Here is a 19,388-nt window from a genome sequence, read left to right on the forward strand (position 1 = left end):
GGTCTGCCCCAAAAGACCCATTCTTAGGTATGTGCATAAGTGCAATATTGTTCTTGGACAGAGGACCTTCAGATTCAGTTGCTATTAAGGTGTCAGAAAGGATAAACGAGTTTAAAATTTCAGTAGGTTTTTTTTAGTCTGGTAACAGTGATCCAAGACAAATTTGTTTCCAAGTAGGGGATGTAATTCTGTTATGGACAGATACAATATACTAAGTATAATTCAAATAAATACAAGCAAGCCTGCAAGCCTACAACACTTCTCACTCTGCTCCTGTTTTTTATACAGATTAGAGCTACAAAACTTAAAAAGATAACTGCTAACAGAACCAGGTTGATATCATTAGTAGCCCTACTTCAGTATCTTACTGACACCAGAAAACAGTGTCTTTATTCCTTTTCATCAAAGGTCCCAAAGATAATTCATAATAGTATTACGCCAAATTTTGACAGTTACTAAGAGGATAAAGTAGACACTGTATTCAGAAAGGATATAAGCCCTAGCATTCAACCAAAATACAACCAATCAGTAACATTTTATACCTAACTAATTTCACATTACGGTTTCTCCTTCAGTGCCTAAGAGCAGTATTTGGGCACCCACTTACAGACAGAGAAAAATACAAACTTGATCAAGTTTACACTGAATGTCGAGTTCAAGTCAAAGATACACAAGCAACAAATAGGCTGCTTTATAGCTCATGTCAAAGGAAAATTTATCAGCTACCAGGAGCCCAAGGAAAGCCCACTAAGAGACAGAAGTTTAACACTAATCCCACAGAGGACAAAGCTGTTGTGGAATAAAAAGCCTTTTATTTTATTAGATTTTTACAAAATAACTTGTAAAAAAAAGAAAAACAGAAAGAAAATTCACCTCATATCAGATATATGCAATATATAAACCTACACGTTCCTACCTGCTACCTCACAGATTCATAGTTTGTCCATTACTTCCTTCCAACAGAAAGAACACCTGAATTTTATGTGGAAAAATAGATGAAGGCTCAACTATGGTTTCTCTTTCTCTGCTCACTTTATTTCTAAAAAGCAGATGGTGTGACAGCAGTAGATTCATCAAGTTTGTTTCCTGCTACACTTTCCTCTAGAAGCAAAGTCTCTTTATAAAATTTGTCCCCTCACAGTTACCCTGGTTTCACTCTTGGGAGATATCTTGCTTTTCTCTTCATAAAGCCAAGATGATTTTGTTGTTTCTATTCAATGAATAGCCCCACTAAATCAGCACAACTAAGGGGCAAATAACTTCCAGCAGAGTAAGGGCTGAGAAACTTCACACATTCTGGTAAGTTCTATCTGCGAACTGCATCTCAGACTTTGTCATCTCTTTAAAATATTAACAGTTCTTATTTAATTTGTCAAATGCATTCCACTTAAAAGTTAGAATCCTGGTGATACAGTTCAGAGGCCATAGAAAAACCTTCACAGAGCCAAAACACTTTCATTATAGTGTTTAGCCAAGTAATTATCAGGTATCGCACAAAACTGTTCTCAAACCTCAAATTTAGATTTAGCTTATCGAAATGATCGATTGTATCTTAGTAAACAATACAGTTATGCACAGTTATCTTCCATTAAGAAATACTGTAAAATATATACAAGAATTGTTCCAGGCAAATGTCATCTTTGCAAGTGCACAAGTTGCATTTCTGAACTTCAGTACTGAGTCCCATCAAATGTACAGAGGTCTCACCATAGTGTCTTGTGAAACCATCTTAATTACAACTTTACTCACCTTTCAAAGAGTCATTCTGAAACAAATCACAATGGTACAAGATTTATATACATAAAGGCACAGCAGTTCTGTTGAAACCAGCTATGTTACAGTACAATAGAGTTTAATCAGTGCCTTTCATGCAAAAAAGCTCACTAACAAATTTAAATAATCGTTCTGTAAAATTGACTGCACAGAGAGTGTATCCTTCCCTTCTGATAAAGAGAATAACCAGCTATTATTTAACCAACACAAAGTTACTACAGGAGCTTGAGAGAAATAGATAGAATGCTTTTTCCTTCTGCCTACATTTGCTACTTTCAAGCCTATTTCTCACCAAAAGAAAATAATTTCCAACTATGTTGGAAACTTGGAACATTTCATTTGTACTGACAGACCATCTTTTCTATAGTGATTATTTTATAAAAATTACATACATTATATAGGTGCTGTCCAAGGAGGCATCCCTACAGCCACAGAGTAGCCAGTTCTAAGGAGAGATCAGGAACTGAGATAGAAGAAAGCTTTGAATTTAGAAGACATATTCAGATCAGGCATAAATGAATCTACCACTAGAATTACATCCCTGGTTGGTCCAGTGCTCAAAAGGACTCCATGCAATGGACACACCAAGTACACTTCTCCCTGTAAATTGACAAAAAATATTCTCCCCTTCTCCTTCCCTCATTGCCAACTTCAAGTTCTCATTTCTGAAGCTTCAGTTTTCATAAACATCAGTTGCATTGAAAGAGTTTTTGCACTTTTTACATCTGTCTGCAGATGAATAATTAGAAGGCAGACTGTGTATTGCCATCAAGCTAATCAACTCCCAAAGCTTTCAGTTGTCGTTCAATCTCTTCATCTGATATGGTAGCAGCTTTTGATGTTGATGCAGATGGTAAACTTCTATCAGCTGATGGAGCTTTGGCCATCTAGAAGAGACAGAAGCTTTCTTCAGTCAAAATAATATGCTACAAGCAGCTCACTTTTAGAATAAGACTGCAAGTTAAAGGCTGCTAGAATGAAGGGTAAGAAGGCTATGAACTGGGTAAAACTAGGTATACCTTTCCAGAGATTTCAATTCCTATCTCATCAAGCACTTGGTTGACAATATCTTGGCTTTCTTCTTCTTCATCAGAAGCATCAAAAATATCATCCAGCGTATCATTAACTTAAAGGAAAAAAAATACACACTGTATTAAGCAAAAAGGTTACCAAAATAAGCTAGTACCATCTTCCTACCCACCCAGAATGTAGTTGTAATAGCACTTTATAAGATATTAACAGAAAGTATCTGCATATTGGAGAATCTTTCTACCTCAGCCTTGCAAAACCTGTGAGCACTGCTACAGTGACAGGCTAAAGCATGACTGCTCTTATAAAAATGTTTAGATTCACTAAAATTGTTGCTCTATCTCCTGACTAGATTTTAACATTTCTTAAAACCATCTTGTAGAGTTTCATTAAAAAAAAAAAACAAACCAAAAAAAAAAAAAAACACCCAACAAACTTTCCTCTTCCTTGTCTAAGTAAGTTGTAAAATTAACTACTCAGCTAATTTCTGAATTGCAACAACACAGTCTTGCACAACTGAGGTGTTCATATTTTATTCAACAATACTATTTTGAGTCCATGCTAGTTACTACAGCCAGCACAGCAGCAGGGATTAGGATAGGAAGGAGACTGTGCTGGCACCAACAGGAAGTTTGGTAGTATTTTGCTCACAGTGGACAGATGCAACCGCGAACAAGAAACTTGACACCAAAGTGAAAGAAAGAAGACAAGCCATCCCATACCATCATATACATACAGCTGAGATTATCAACAGTATCTAGTGTCTAGTCCCAGAAGGAAGAGCATATGCAGAACTATCAACTACAGAATGGGCAATTTTTCAAGGCCCCTGTCAATTATGCCAAAGAGGCTTTGAACTGGTCTCAAACCCTCTTCCCTTCCATTCTTTCTAGAAGTATGGTGTGTGTTTTGCATGAAGATGGGGAAGAACAGATTCCAGGTTCAGTCCCTAGAGCTACTAAAAAGCCTGAGTCTCAGCCTCCTTGCTCACACATTCAACTTTTTCTTTGCTATGCATGATTGCTGTCAGTTTCATTAATTGCAGAAATAAAACTTCAAGCATCGGTATTTCTAGACTGGTTCTACCCATTCAAGAGCACCGTGGGCTGCAGCTAGCTGTTCCCTGAGTGCAGAACTTACTCATTTCTTCAGTCATTTCCATCTTCATGTTTTCCTTCTGGAAATTCTGCATAGTTTGGAGTGTCTTTTGTGGATCCATTTTCTTATTAACTGCTTGCATTGTCTATTAATATTGAAAAAAACCTTAATCATACAATAAGACATCAGTAAATACCAATACAGACATTAAGAAGGAATAGACCTTTCTAACAAAATAGCCTTCAGTCCAAATTTCACTCTCCTTGTCCTCTTTCTCCCAAAAGAACTGTAGATATACAACAGATCAATAGCATAGTCTGTACCTAGTAAGAAATACTGGTATCTACTACCCTAATAGCTATACTTTTAAATGTATGCATCTTTCTTGTACCATGACACTTCTCCTGGCCTTATACTAGGAAAAACCTCTTTGATCTAAATTAAAAGAATGGGACAATATTTTCTAACTTGCAGACTATACGCTTTAAAGAAGCAAACGGCTGCAGGTTTTATTCAGCAATTTCCTGAACCACCACTAAAGTACACACATTAAATTGCAATTGTCTTTTTATAATTTAATGGAAATTTACTCTTCTCTGAAAAGCAAAATACTGAAGTGTTCATATTAGCTCAGAGTGAACTCAGCTAGAGATCTGTACTGGCTAGAGATCTTTCAGTAGCAGTGTAATAAACTTCACCTGTTTTACTACAAGCATGCAGCACTGCCTTTGTAGGCACCACTACTTAATACTTCTTTTCTATGAAGCAAGCTACCCTATTTTGCAGGGCATGTCAAAATCTAAATACAGATATGAGTAATTCAAACAAAGTCTGTCTTTGAGAAGATAAAAGAGTTGGTTAATTAAAAGAGATGCTATCAAGCTTAACAGCTGCTGCTGGTTTCATAGGAGCTCTTCTGCCTTCCTGTCTGAGTTTTTTTAAGTGATAATGTATTATGCTTCTAACATTACTTGAACTTCAAAGACTGTGTTTGTAGTCCCATCATTTGATTTTATAAAGTTGTTCTGGACTCAGAGGGTGTTAGTTCTTTAAAATTATTTCACCTGAACTATAATTTGACATCAAAACATTAAACTGATAAAGAGTTTATAGATTTTAGAAAATAAGGGTCAGACATATGATTACAAGAAATAGGTAACTATTAACTGGATTTTACTATGGCCAAAATTAGTGCCAAGCTAAAAAGTATATAGAAAATACTTTGAAAGCTTTGCATTCTTGTGTTTGCCTTGCCTTTTGAGGTAGACGATTTAACATGTTTTTCACTGATCACACAGAATCACAGCATTAACCAGGTTGGAAAAGACCTTCGAGATCATTAAGTCCAACCTATCACCTGATACCATCTACTCAACTAAACCATGGCACTAAGTTCCTCATCCAGTCTTATTTTAAACACTTCCAGGGACTCTGATGATTCTGTGAGATTAAGAATAGTTTGTAAGTTTCAAAATGAACAACTGAATATTTTTCTTTTTTAAACTTCCTGTGTTGATAAGGCAAAGCACATACTTAGTGACCAAAAGAATTCAGCACCTTCCTATCCAATAATTTTACACAAACTAGTCCACAGAAGTACCTGCTGTGTTTTGAAAAGCATAATTTTTCTTGATGCTGGTTAATTTGTTAAAAATATTTTCATTTCTTTTTCTGATGTAATCTTCATAATTAGTCTAGTGACACTTTGGTTTTTGGAAATTTAATCTAAGACATCTCATGGATAAAACCAAGTTAACCACATAATTAAAAAGCGGGATCATCTTGTTCACATGACACACTGTTGTAGGATTACTGAGTAAGCTGCTTTCGTTTGATCAATTCTACAGTCACACAAGCTGCTCCCCCCTTGTGGGTCAGTAATGAAGGATGGAAAGTCTGCTACAGAGCCACAACTTTGTGTGACTGAATGGCTGATATCTGACAGCAAAGCCTTTAACAGTAATTACTTTCTGCACCAAGTTGTGTCACATTACTGTGTTTAACTGGCACGTAACAGGATTTCACTTGGACTACGCAAAAGCACAGCTTGTCTACAGTAATGCCTGCTAATATTGTTTCCTACACCTCAAGCTGAACAATCCTCCTTGCCAAAAGCAATTTGCCCATGTATCAATTCACAAAAACAGGGGAAAGTTCACAACTAACTCAGATAACGGAAATTTTTCAGACTCATACAACTTGAGATTTGCAAGAAAACTCAATGCAATACCATGTGCTTGTACCACAGAGAGCAGAATGACAGGGAATCCAGATTAGATTTCTTTAGGAACTTGAGATCTAAAGCAGTAACTTTTTACACAAGTCACAAAGCTACTGTAACACACTGCCTTGATTTCTAGACAGAACATGTCCTGCTTTTTCCCAATAAAAACTGCTTGTGACAAGATATACAGGCAAGACACAGTAGCAGCATGGTCTGGGGTTTTTTTGATGTAGTAAAAGGAGTTCTTCCACTGGCATTAGAGTTTATTGTTATCACACAAACTTTTGGCAGACATTCAGGCCAAGAAAATATGCTTAGTGAGGTGCTAACTGGCTGGATTGACTAGACATAGAATAACACAAATTCTGCAACTATAAGCTGCATTTTAACATAAAAGAACTTCTTGTAACACCTTACTTTTGCTGTAGTTGACATAGCTCCTGCCATCTTCATCTGAGAGTTCATGACTTTTGTTTGCGTAGACATAGAAGTGACTTTAGAGCTAACAGCATAGGTTCGATTTTTCTGCTTCCGCAGTTGTACAAGCTGCTTTGCTAGCACTTTACAGGCTTCTTTGTTACCAGTCTTAGCCATTTTCTTTATTTCCAGCTCCTGTTAAAAAAAAATGAAAGGTATAAATTAATTCTACAGAACTTTCATTCAAACAAAGACTATAATTAAGCCTTAACACTAAAGTTAACTATTGTCTTGGTTTTCAGGTTTTTTAAAAGACATTTGAAGTTACATAAATAGCCTTCCTTGCCTTTCTATCACAACTAGCACAATAAATGCAATGCTGTAATGAGCTGACCAGAAGAGAAAAACACAACAAAACTGAATTATAGTGTGGTAGCACAGAGTTCCCCAAAAGCCTTCAATTTTTGCATAACATCACATTGACTTATATGTGAGCATTCAACTCCGTATTTGATTAGGGAATAATAACTCAGAGAAAAACAACAAAAACCCCAACAAAACACAAAAAAGTGAAGAAATTATTATGGCCAGCCAACTATTAGTGCCATGACTCATTATCTTTGATTTCTTGCATTCATAGGCAGCCAAGCCACATTGCCCATGGAAGAAACTAAGAGTTTGTAGGTTCTTTTCAACACTTCTTCAGCCTTGAAAGAATCTCATAACCGTTTTTGGGGAAGAAGTATATAAAGTTAGATGAGCGATAATTCTAGGCTGTTTTCCCACATAAAATGTAGCTGGACTTATGTTAGTCTTTAATAAAGTAGTATAATTTGTCTACAGCAACCTGTATTTAAACACTTCTGCCTTATAAAAAAACCCCATGCCCCAATGTGCCAATTCCTAGGAGAAAGTTTGGCACAAATCTTGTCAGAACAGACTTTTCAAGACTTGGTAATGTAAACTTTTCAAATAATATTTCTTTTTCATTTTTTTTAAGGATGGTTTGAAATACTATCTCAGTTCTTTGTACATGTCCAATTGTACATTTTGAATTTTACCATTAAGTAAAGGCAGCCTTTAAAGACCAGCATTCTCCTCTGATCTTTTAGAATACACCTGCCACAAGAATACATTTGCTTTGTACTGGTAGACCGGGAAGCTGCACTTATAAGAAGGTACATTGTCCTTAAAAATTAAATACTGGACAACAGAATAAGCAAAACAGTCAGGTTTAAAGGCAAGTGTAAATTGACATGCTGCATTAGCTCTACTCCTAGGAAAGATCCTGGTTAACTTTACTATAGAGAGGGCATTGGCACAGGTTTTTCTCTGTAAATCTGTAATTTATGAAATGATGTGTCATAAACATTTTATTTAATCTAAGAAGGTACAGATCAGCAAATAAGGAGCACGAGACTGTTCAAACATTAGAGGCCTGAAATATAGGTAAAGTAGCTCACATAGACCAGAAAAAAAAAAAACACTAAAATTTTTGTAACATGCCCATAATATTAGCTCATTTTTTAATACCTCAAATATTGCTAAGGATAGGAGGGATTAATTTTTCACCCTAGTTTTAAAAGGAAACATTTGAAAATGGAGATTTTCTCACTGAGATGATTTAAGTAGCATTTATAACCTGATTTTCAAAGCAATCAGATCACTGGCAGATAATCCAACTGCAAAAATCAAACCCTACATACAGATAATTTTATGCTAGTTAAGAACTGGAATAAAGAGCTATAACACATTATGTGCTTTTGAAAGGTTTGAGGCAACCTAGTTCAAGTCAGTTATGTTCTTCTGGAAAAAATATAATAATAAAAATTCATATAGTCATATGGGGTTACTGAACTGAAACAGAATTGTCTGAATACTGTAAGGTATTTTTATAAATAGAATGAATATAACTAGGTGTTCTCAAAGCGGTAATTCATAGTTAAGGGGAAGAAAAAAACCCCACAAAACAGACTTTCTGAAGAAAGTATATAAAGTGTTCTGAGATTAATTGGAAAGCTCTTAGCCCTTTTTCACCTAATCTAACTTTGAAAATTAGGAATTATTCTCTCATCCTAACACAAAACTGTAAACTTTTTCGAAGACATATTTCATTTCCTTCTTCTTGTTGTCAGAAAACCAACATTTCTGAAACAATTTATCATGGTAAGCAATCAAAACTTCAACCTGAGTATTCATGAAAGCTAAGGCTACTTCCAGAGCTAGAACATTTTATACTAAAAAATGCCTGATCTCGGAGTAACATGTTGAAGGCTTCCAGAAACTCCCAGCTCCTGGTATTCAAGTGACCTGGTTGCCATGAACTAACAGCTCAATGGGTACTGAAAGAGTGGATAGATTTGCATAGCTTTTCCCACAGTCTGAGCATGTCTTCATGCATCAAACCCCACCATCTGTCACACACATTTATCCAATTTTATTGCCACACAGGTGCAGCATCCATTCACTGAATACTTACAGCTTACACACACCAACTTTTAAATAGATGTTAATTTAGGTATAGTTTTACTATTATTAGCCAGTTTTAGGGAATTTCTATATGAATTTAAAATCAGGGTAACATATGGTAGTACTGACATTTATTTTTGTTACCAAAAGACTGCTGATTTACAAGTCTGTTAGAAACAAAAACTTCTGAAGGATAGAAAACAGTAAGAATGGAATGAGAAAAAAAAGGAATGAGGTTATTTTATCTAAACATATAGTTTCACCCTGTGATAGGACAAGAGGTAATGGATATCAACTACAGCACAGGAGGTTCTACCTCAACATGAGGAGGAATTTCTTCGCTGTGAGGGTCACAGAGCACTGGAACAGAGAGGCTGTGGAGTCTCCTTCTCTGGAGACTTTCAAGACACATCTGAATGCATTCCTGTGTGACCTGTGCTAGATTCTATGGTCCTGCTCTGGCAGGACCCTTCCAACCCCTAACATCCTGTGCTCCTGTGTTTCAGGCTTTTCCTATATTAAAGGCTGTTCAACATCTTCATCAATGACATTGATGAGGGGCCAATGTCTGCTCAGCAAGTTTGCTGGCTGACAATATCAAACTGGGAGGCTTGGCTGATATACCTGAAGACTGTGCGACCACTCCTTAAGACTTGGACAGACTGGAGAGCTGGGCAGAGAGGAACCTAATGAGGTTCATCAAGGATAAGTGCAGAGTCCTTCATCTGGGAAGGAATAATAAACTGCACCAGTACAGGTTAGGAGGTGATCTACCAGAGTGCAGCCCTGTGGAGAATGAGCTGGGAGTTCTGGTGGGTACCAAGTTATACATGGGTCAGCAGTGTGCCCTTGCAGCCAAGAAGGCCAATGGGATCCTGGGGTGCATTAAGAAGAGTTGTCCAGCAAATAGAGGGAGGTTCTCCTCCCCCTCTACTCTGCCCTGGTGAGACCTCACCTGGAATACTGCATCTACTTTTGGGCTCCCCAGTTCAAGAGGGATAGAGATCTGCTCAATAGAGTCCAATTGAGGGCTATGAGGATGATTAAGGGACTGGAACATGTGCCCTACAAGGAGAGGCTGAGAGCCCTGGGGCTTTTTAGTCTGGAGAACAGAAGACTGAGAGGGGATTTAATAAATATTGATAAATATTTGAGGGCTGGGTGTCAAGAAGGAAGGGACAAGCTCTTCTCTGTTGCACTCTGTGACAGGAACAGGGGCAGTGGATATAAACTACAGCACAGGAGGTTCTACCTCAACATAAGGAGGAATTTCTTCGCTGTGAGGGTCACAGAGCACTGGAACAGGCTCCCCAGAGAGGCTGTGGAGTCTCCTTCTCTGGAGACTTTCAAGACCCATATGGATGCATTCCTGTGTGACCTGTGCTAGATTCTATGTTCCTGCTCTGGCAGGGGGGTTGGACTTGATGATCTCTGGAGGTCCCTCCCAACCCCTAACATCCTGTGATCCTTTTAGACATTTTAGACATTCACTTTTAGACATTTTTTTTCCCAACACAATTTTAGTAACTGAAAAGTCACAAAGTGGAAGACAATTTTTTAGTGTTCAATTATTATACATTAAGCACCTTTACAAGTTTTCTGTTATATTGAGGGCACGTGTTTGCTTTTAAAGAGTTCCCTGGTTTACTTACCAGTTGTTTTTCCTGTTTTTCAAGTGCTGCTCTGTCTCTGGTTATAGCCCTCTGTGTACCTCTTAACTCTCGATTTTGCTCCTTTATTATATCTGAAAAGAAAATATTTATAGCTGGGAGTTTTTAATACTACATAAACACCTTACCTGCTAAGTACTCTGCAGACATGCAGTAAGTCTGATTGTCTCCTTTTGTTCAGAATGAAATGTCAGCTACCAAACATATGAAATATTAGCAAAATACTATTTTATGTATACAACACAATTACGTTTCAGCAGCATAGCCCATATCCCATAACAAAAAGGCTATTTTACCTAGTATGTTTCTTTGCACCATAACCCTAGCAAGAACCTTAACCACAGAGTTAGGTACACATGCTTGTCTACAAGTTCGACCTTAACTCAGCAATAACATACTCACTGTGAGCCCACTGCTTATCAAACAGTCAGACCTAACTTGAACAGACAGATCAGCTGAAGAAACCTCATCTATGAGATCTAAGAGCAGTTAAGGAGCTCCCAAGTCCACTGAAACAGTGAAGATACTCCTAGATGCAAGTCCTGGATTCTGCTTTTCTCTGTCCATTTTCTGGTTTGTTGGAGATGGCTCTCCTCCACAAACAATATCACACGGTGCAGCCCAATTTCAAGTAACACAAAGCAATAGTGTTTGAACTCTTCTAATTAGCAGGTGCTTAAGAAGATCAAGATGTGAAAATGGAGGCCTTTATAGCAAAATTAAGTTTCCCAACAACTGCAATAGCTAGGCAAAAGCTTAAACACTGTCAGGTGAAAGATACCATCCTTCACAGGAGTTTTGTCCACTGTACCATTTTAAAATTATTTACTGGTAACATCTACTTATTAAAGTATTACTTACAATATAGGCATCAATCATGCCAGTTGCAATTAAGTTTTGTTAGAACTTACAGCACATGCTTACATGTGATTCACTAGGCAAAGGTAGATATGTCTGCACCTGACTCAACATCCTCTGACCTTTATAGAGGAAAGAACTCAGTACCTTTAGGAAGAGATTCATCTGCTCCTTGTGTATGTGTCTATATGACATTAGATAAACTTTGGGTGGTTAATTTCAAGGGAGCAGACTGTCACACAAACTGTTTAGAGCTTGCTGTTCTAATCCACTGCAGTAACATCATCTAAGGGTCCTGCCATTGTTCTTAAAAGGTTTGATGCAGGTGAAAAGCAAGAAGGCAGAGTTACTAGCAGAAATAGAAGTATGGAAGATAAATGCTACAAACTGTAGCCACTCTTCATTTTTTAAGGCTTGTAATAATTTTTCATTATTTAACAAATTCTTCATTCCCAGAACAAGAAGTACTGTAAAGCATCAATTGTTGAAATTATTTCAACCTTAATAGGTTTGAATCAGAACCCCCCCAGATCTTCAGTGGTATTTTAAAGAAGACATGTGCAAGCCCCTCCAAACAGTTGCTTTTGGCTAAATAAATATATATTCCAAACTAAGTCTATGAAAAAGAATTTTTACAGTGCTACTACTGCTCCAAGAACTACACAAAAAGCATCTTTAGAAGATGCAGACTTTTTGAGACAATAACGAAGAGCTGAAAGATGATACGGAACATAAAACTGCATTCTTCACACCAGAAAAGCAGCAGTGGAAATTATTCCAAAAATAATGCTACAGGCAAGTAATTTAGTTGCACCTGCAAAAATGGAAGAAAAAGCTTCATAGCCATATACTAGACTGTCTTTTCAAACTACAAGAACTATTTAAAAAAAAAATCCCTTAGCACAGAAAGCTTGAGAAGTAGGAGCTTCAAGATGGGAAGATATAAGAACTATACTTGTCAGAAGACAATAAAGATGAACATGATACTTATTTCTGTTTCTGATCTCACAAACTGGCTCAAACTAAGGATAGCATTAAACTGAAAACAACTATCAGCATTTACTGGCTCTTTCATTTGTTCTTGAAATTAAAGCACATGATGAGAACTTGTTCTTGTTTCCCTGTGATATCTAATGCAAACTCCTAGCTTGACTCCAGCAGACAGAAGAAGACGGGTATTCCTGAGAGTGCCTTTAGCCGATAGCCACTCCCATGTGCCACACCAACGTCTCACACGCCAAGGTAAGAAGGAAGCACCTCCATTCCTTAAACAGGTTGGACAAGAGACACACAGCAAGCCTTGATCTGACTCCTACAATATCTGCCTTACTCATGGAAGCGTGAAGCCACTTCCCCCTTCCTTCTCCACCAGTTGTTGCACCAAAAATGGGAAGAGACAAGTAGGAAAAATACGTGCTCTCCCCTGGTGACATACAATTGGTTGATTCACAGCATCATCTTTGGCAAGTCATTTTTGAACCAGGACCCACCTGATTTGACACAAGGCACCTTCCGCACCAGCCAGGCAGTTAATGGGTCTCGACGTCAGCCAGCCTCTGCCTCACACACCTGGGGCACACCGATTTGGAAGGCTGACGCTCACCCACAGGACATCTTTGTGCCTTTACTTTGGAGATCGTTACTTACGCTTAAATTTAAGCGTTTTATTGGCAGACTGACTATGAAACTATCTAGGCAAACTTAATACCCGCGTACAAAGCCTAGGGAGCAACCTACGAAGCCGAGCAGCGACTCCCGAAGCCTGCGGCCATGCCCGGCCACCCTTCTCCCCGTCGCAGAAAGCTGCCTGCCGCCACAGACCACCGCCGCTCGCGACCCTGCTCGTTCTCAGCTCCAACAACTCTTCGCGGGCCTGTTTTGTTCCGTCGCTGCAGAGAGAGGTTCCTCCTCCTGCCTCACCCACAGACTGAGATCACCAGGGCCTGGGTCCCACATCTCGCCCAGTCCCAGCCGCCCCACAGGGCTCGACGCTCTGCGAACCTTCCATCTTGCTGTCCCAGGGATTCGGGCCGGCCCGGGGACTGTCCATGCGGTCCCACACGGCCCTAGCGCCGCCGGCGAGTCACCCTGGGCGGGCTGTGGCCTCCTTCTCCTCTCCCTGCGCTCCTGCTCTGTGAGTTCTTGCTCTGCCGGGACACAGGGCCCGAGGCCGCCCCGCAGGCACTGTCACCACCTCCAGGCTTCAGTTCCCCTCGAGCCCAGGGCCGGGGCCAGCTCTGAACCGGGGAGCGTACGAGGGCTGGTGGCAGCCGTCCCTGGCTGCGAGAGGGGTGGAGGGACCCTTCACCGACCGCCGGCGACCCTACACCCACTCACCGTCCACAGTCTTCTTCTTGAAGAGAGAGGCCATGGCGACAGCCAGATGGGGAACAGCCGGAGCCCCCACCACCACCTCAACGAGCTCTTGCCTCCTCCTCAGGTGACCAGGAAGCGGCCGGGCCGCACAGACCGATTCGACTCCGCCTCCTCGCCGCCGAGAGGCGGGCTGGGCCGGGCCAGCGGACTGCCCCCGCCTACCCCACAGCAAGGTTGGGCTGCTGGCGGCTGTGCCGGAGCGTGTGGAGTATTGCTCGCCGGGGCTGGTGCAGTATGGGAGGTGATTGGTAATGTAGGATCGCCTCTCTTCCCTGCAGTGTTTCTCCCTCGCTTGAGCTTGGTCATACTGCGCGGCGGGAGAGGCGTCCCGGGCGCTGGGGTGACGGTGTGACGCGGGGGGAACAGCATGGAAGCCGGTGCCGGAAGCCTGGGGAAGTTGTCCGGTGGCTGTGGTGTGCGGCCGGGCTGAGTCGTCGTGACTTCCCGCTCCGAGCACCGCTAACTGGTTTAGGTTTTCTTCATGTATTTTTCATATTAAAAAATAACGCAATTCAGCAGCGCACTGCCTTTCGGGCTCGCCGCCTCTCCCCGTGCAACGCCTTGCGTGAGCAGCTGCAGGAGTTTGGTCTCGAACCGTAGCAGTGACACACGCGTGGGGTCAGTTTTTGGCGGGGCCCGGCAGAACCACGCGTGTGCTGAACACACCTCCCCACCAGCCTCTCTAAGAACACCGGGTGACTCGGGCTTGGGTTTTGTTAGGGAGCATTCCAGCTTTGGACTTTCATCCTAAACCATTGCTGTACCTGGGGAACTGAGATCACATTCGTTTTATAAGCCTTTGTCTGAACATAGCTACTGTGGTGAGCAAGATGTAAGAGTATGGTAAAAGGAATAACAATTTTCTCAGTTCTTAGTGTCTAATAACAGTCCTTAACTGTCAATAAGGTAATGTGCTGTGGTTTCATCTTTGGCAATTACCTACATACACATCATTACCTTAGGTTTAAAAAAAAAGAAGATATATTAGAAAATGCAAAGCTATTGAACTCTGTCTAGATATACTTTCACTTACATTAAAGTCTTGGGGAGGTTATGTTAATTTATAAGAAAAAAATGTTACTGGAATGCGTTTTGATAGCTAGACATAAATTTAACCTAAAGAGAATTCTAAGTTTATGGTGGCAGTGTCCTAATAAACCATACTTTTATAACCTTGCATGGAAAACCAATCTATTAGAATATTATAATAGCAGCATAAAGATGTATATGGACATAGGAAGGTATAAACTATGCATTTGATATCAGTACTTCTCCATTTTCTGAAAATATTGATTTTGTTGCAAATAGTAAGTTTTCCTTGTTTTTCACTTGGCCTTTTAGTTGTTTTTCACCAGTTGTGCTAGACTGAAATCCAGATCATGTGTGATGACTTGGACTCTGTGGAAGTTAGCCGTACACTATAAAAGAAGTTAAATTAAATACCCCAGTATCACAGTAATGTAGAGGTTGGAAGGGACCTCCAGAGATCAAGTCCAACCCGCTTGCCAAAGCAGGATCACCCAGGGTAGTCTGCATAGGAGTGCATCCAGGTGGGTAATATGAGTAATTACTATATGCCTGTACTGCCTGTTAGGTGATAACAGTGAGAGATTAGTTAGTAAGCAAAACTGAAATCCTGGCTTTGAGAATGTACAGGTGAAGGGGTGGAGAGGGCTTGTAATTTAGATAATTTCTTCCCCCCACCACCCCCACTTTCCTTGAGAGATAAGTTAGGCAGCTCGTCTATGGGGTACATGCTACTTAGCTATGAGACCAGAAAAACATTTTCCCACAGTATTTCTTCATGAATGTTTACTCATGATGAAGTGTATTTGGCTTGGCTGAGCTGGAGTTAATCCTCCTCAGAACATCTTTCTAGTGCTGTGTTTTGCAGTGCTGTAGCTGGCTGTTGATAACACACCAGCGTTTTGGCTACTGCTGAATGAGCACCCAGGCTGTGGTTTTCCAACATTTCCCTGCTCCAAGAGTACACTGAGGGGTGGACGAGATCTTGGGAGGGGACACAGCTGGGCCAGCTGACCCAAACTGACCAAACAGATATTCCATGCCATATGATGTCAGCTCAGATATAAGAACTAAGTGAAAGAAGGGAGTGTGGGGATATTGGTCCATGGTGTCTGTCCTCCAGAGCAACGGCTACACGTAGAGCTCTGCTTCCCAGAGAATAACATCTCTCTCTGCTTTTGCTTCCGCATGCAGCCTTTGCTTATGTTTTGCATTTTTAAATTGCTTCTCTCTTATTACCAGCTTTTTTTTATGTTTTCCCCTCTACCCTGTCATCTAAGAAGGGTAGTGATAGAGCAGCTTTAGTGGGCATTTGGCCCCCAGCCAGGGCCAAACCACCACAGGAGGTAAACAAAGACATCTGTAATAGGCTTCATGATTTCATAGAATGGCTTGAGTTGTAACGGACCTTAAATATCATCTAATCCCCTTGCTGTGGGCAGAGACACCTCCTACTAGATCAGGTTACTCAAAGCCTTATCCAGCCTGGTCTTAAACACTTCCAGGGATGAGGCATCCACAACTTCTCTGAGCAACCAGTTTCAGGTTCTCACCACTCTCATAATTAAGAACTTCCTCCTAATGTCTAATCTAAATCTACCCTGCTCTAATTTAAAACCATTGCCCTTTGTCCTATCACCACATGCTCTTGTAAACAGTACCTCTCTGGCTTTCCTGTAGGCTCCCTTTGGGTGCTGGAAGGTGGCTATAGGGTCTTGCCAGAGCCTTCTCCAGGGTGAACAGACCAAACTCCCTCAGCCTGTCCTCATAAGAGAGGTGCCCCAGCACTCTGATTATCTTTGAGCTATTGCTTGCCAAGGCTTACTTTCTGTGCTATAATCCATAATTCTGGAATGCTACAGTATACTTGATTTGAAAAGTATACAGTATACTTTTGGTAGTAGTGTTAGTATAAGAGAAGGCCTTGAATTTATCTTTAAAAGAATAACGCTTAAATTTCAGTCTTTCTTTGATATTCTATGTGTCCAGTTGCAGAATCTATTTGCAAATGAAAATGTAAAAATAATATCTTAGTCCCTTATGCTGTAGACAAAACTTTAAAATCAACCAGGTGGAATAAATAACCTTTCTTGTATGCAAATATCAGTAGTAAACAAAAGCAGAGATGTATTTTCTGTGTGTTGGATATTGAGCAAAATGGGACACCAAAACTGCTTCAGAGGGATGATACCATATTCCATATTAATTTGAAATTAATCACCTTCAAATCAAAATATGAAAAATGAATTTGGATAATAAAAGTGGATTAAACACTATGTTCCAAAGTTATATTTGGAAAAAGGTGTGGGGTATGCGTGCTTCTTTACTTTCGACTATACATATAAGGTTCTCTAGTATTGGACCATTGGAGTATTTAAGCATATTGTAATGGTGGCTAGGCTCACTCTGTTTAAAGTTAAATATGTTCAGGTGCTTACATGAAATGGTTGGTATAGAGAGACCCTTGGTAAAGTGACTGATTTGGAAAAAAAAAATTTTGACACACAGGAGAAAAAGGTTGACTGAACTTTCAGTCTTATGAGTCCTGAAGAAACTTTAAGGGTTATGCTTTAAACCCTTCCAAGCTTACTGTCTATATCAGCTGGTCCAATTAAAGAGAAACATTGCAAATGAACTTCCATGGCCAAGCTGAGGCATACTTCTTGGGATGCTTTATGGATAACAACTCAAATTCAGTACTCTTATCTATTCTTGGCCTGTCTAATTTCTCATTTGCAGGTATAAGGTAATTAAATGAGGCCACATGTAGTATGGAATGAAGTGGGTACACTGAAAATTACAAGAGTCTGAATGAGATAAATGACTGTAATATATATTTTACTAAATATCTTGGGCAGTGGTATCTTCAAACACCACTGTAACTTATTTATGCAGTATATTTACAGGTTCTGTTTGGTTGTGGGTATTACATTCCACATATAAAGACAATTACAGTATTCAAGCTCAGATCTAGTAATTTCCAATACAGCGATTCAAATTGGAAATACAGGTTCTGTGATCTGTGTTTTTCCCACAAATGGGATCCTGTGGCTGATTAGCCTGGGACTCATGACTTGCTCCTCTGTTTGGTATCTTCCCAGATGCTGTGGCTGTGGTCCTTGGCAGTCCTTGGCTTGGAGAAGGCTAAAGGGCCTCTCTCTTGTGTACTCCATTGCCAGGCTGTAGCCTTTTCTGGGATTCAGTTGGAGCTTTTCCCCTTTCTGCCTGGATCCAGATGCAATGCCTGGGTGTAGTTGTTGCCTGTTAGTACAGGCCCTTCAGCTGCTACCTGAACAGCATTTGGCTCTTGTTGCTTGCTGGGTGAGAACAAGGCAAGCTGCCTCACTTCTTAACTGGTTTAAATACTGTCCCAAGACAATGCCCTTTAGTAACACAGAACCCTGATAACTGGGACTCTAGGATGGGGCTTTTTCCAAACATGGCCAGGGACACTCACAGTTCACAGCTGTGTTACAAAGTTAATCACACGTGGTACCTGTTTATCTGGACCCCGGGAAGTGTCCAGGTTTGTACACTCATAGGTGCTTAGCCCATTGAGGCTGAGTTAGGAGGTGGCCAGAAAGGAAAAGACAGTGAGAGAATTTCAGACCAAATAGAAGCTTGAGCTGTGGTTCAACTCTACACTTGAATTTCCTGCATAAGAATCTGTTGTGGCACAGGCTGAATGTTATGGCTGTGTTCAAATTTATGGCTCTGCTGAAGCCTGCATGTGTGTCATAATGGCCTCTGTAATTTCGTTTATTAGTAACGGTACTTGGAAATAGAAGTGCACTCTTCAGGCTGGAGGGCTGATGGCAACATACTTCGTGGGCACAAAATGTGAGATGCTGAGAAGATGATGAAGCAGAAAGTGGATAGGGAAAGATTGGTGGCCATCTCAACAGATGTATACAGAAACTTAGAATAAGAATAAGGAGTTGAAAAGAACAGGAATAAATTAAGAAGGCTGTAGATGAGAGAATAAAAAAAGATGAGGAGTAGCAGAAATGGTGTAGCTGTAAAATGCTGGAGGTTCTCTCCAGTACTGTGGTTCTGAAATTAATTTTCTTTGCTTTATACAAAATGAAATCACTTATTTATATGTACAAATATACCAAACTGCTTTATACAGTGCATCTTGCCATCACCTTGCAGATTATACAATTGTCCAGCAACTTTTGCAGAAAGCTCATGAGAATTGAAAAATACCTCATTCTTAGGAGGAAAGAGCCATTACACAGCTGTGAAATAACCCTTAGAAACACTGAAAGTAGAATTATGAGATAGATTTCATATGGAAAAATTATTCAACTGTCTAAAAAAAATGGCAGTAGTGAATAACTATTAGGTAAGAATGATACCAAAATAAATGAGGTTCCAATGATAGTAGAGTCAGTGAGTTACCATCAGTGGGTTATCTATTTGGAAATAGTTCATAATCCTAAACA

The 19,388-nt window shown here is 40.0% G+C and overlaps 1 protein-coding gene across 2 annotated transcripts; it reads right to left on the reverse strand.

The window, feature by feature from the left end:
* Positions 1 to 2,180: 2,180 nt before the first annotated feature.
* Positions 2,181 to 13,909, reverse strand: CHMP2B (charged multivesicular body protein 2B). 2 transcript variants are annotated; one of them, XM_054382045.1, is made up of 6 exons: positions 13,876 to 13,909; positions 10,663 to 10,754; positions 6,542 to 6,736; positions 3,943 to 4,045; positions 2,793 to 2,899; positions 2,181 to 2,660 (listed from the first exon to the last, which is right to left on the reverse strand). In XM_054382045.1, the coding sequence occupies exons 1-6, from the start codon at positions 13,907 to 13,909 to the stop codon at positions 2,547 to 2,549; spliced, it is 645 nt and encodes a 214-aa protein (XP_054238020.1). In that variant the 3' UTR covers positions 2,181 to 2,546. The 2 variants fall into 2 exon arrangements, with proteins under 2 accessions (XP_054238020.1, XP_054238025.1); XM_054382050.1 differs by lacking the exon at positions 13,876 to 13,909 and adding an exon at positions 12,589 to 12,613.
* Between the last annotated feature and the right edge of the window lie 5,479 nt (positions 13,910 to 19,388).

This window comes from Indicator indicator, chromosome 1 (assembly GCF_027791375.1).
Source record: "Indicator indicator isolate 239-I01 chromosome 1, UM_Iind_1.1, whole genome shotgun sequence".
Classification (NCBI taxonomy): domain Eukaryota; kingdom Metazoa; phylum Chordata; class Aves; order Piciformes; family Indicatoridae; genus Indicator; species Indicator indicator.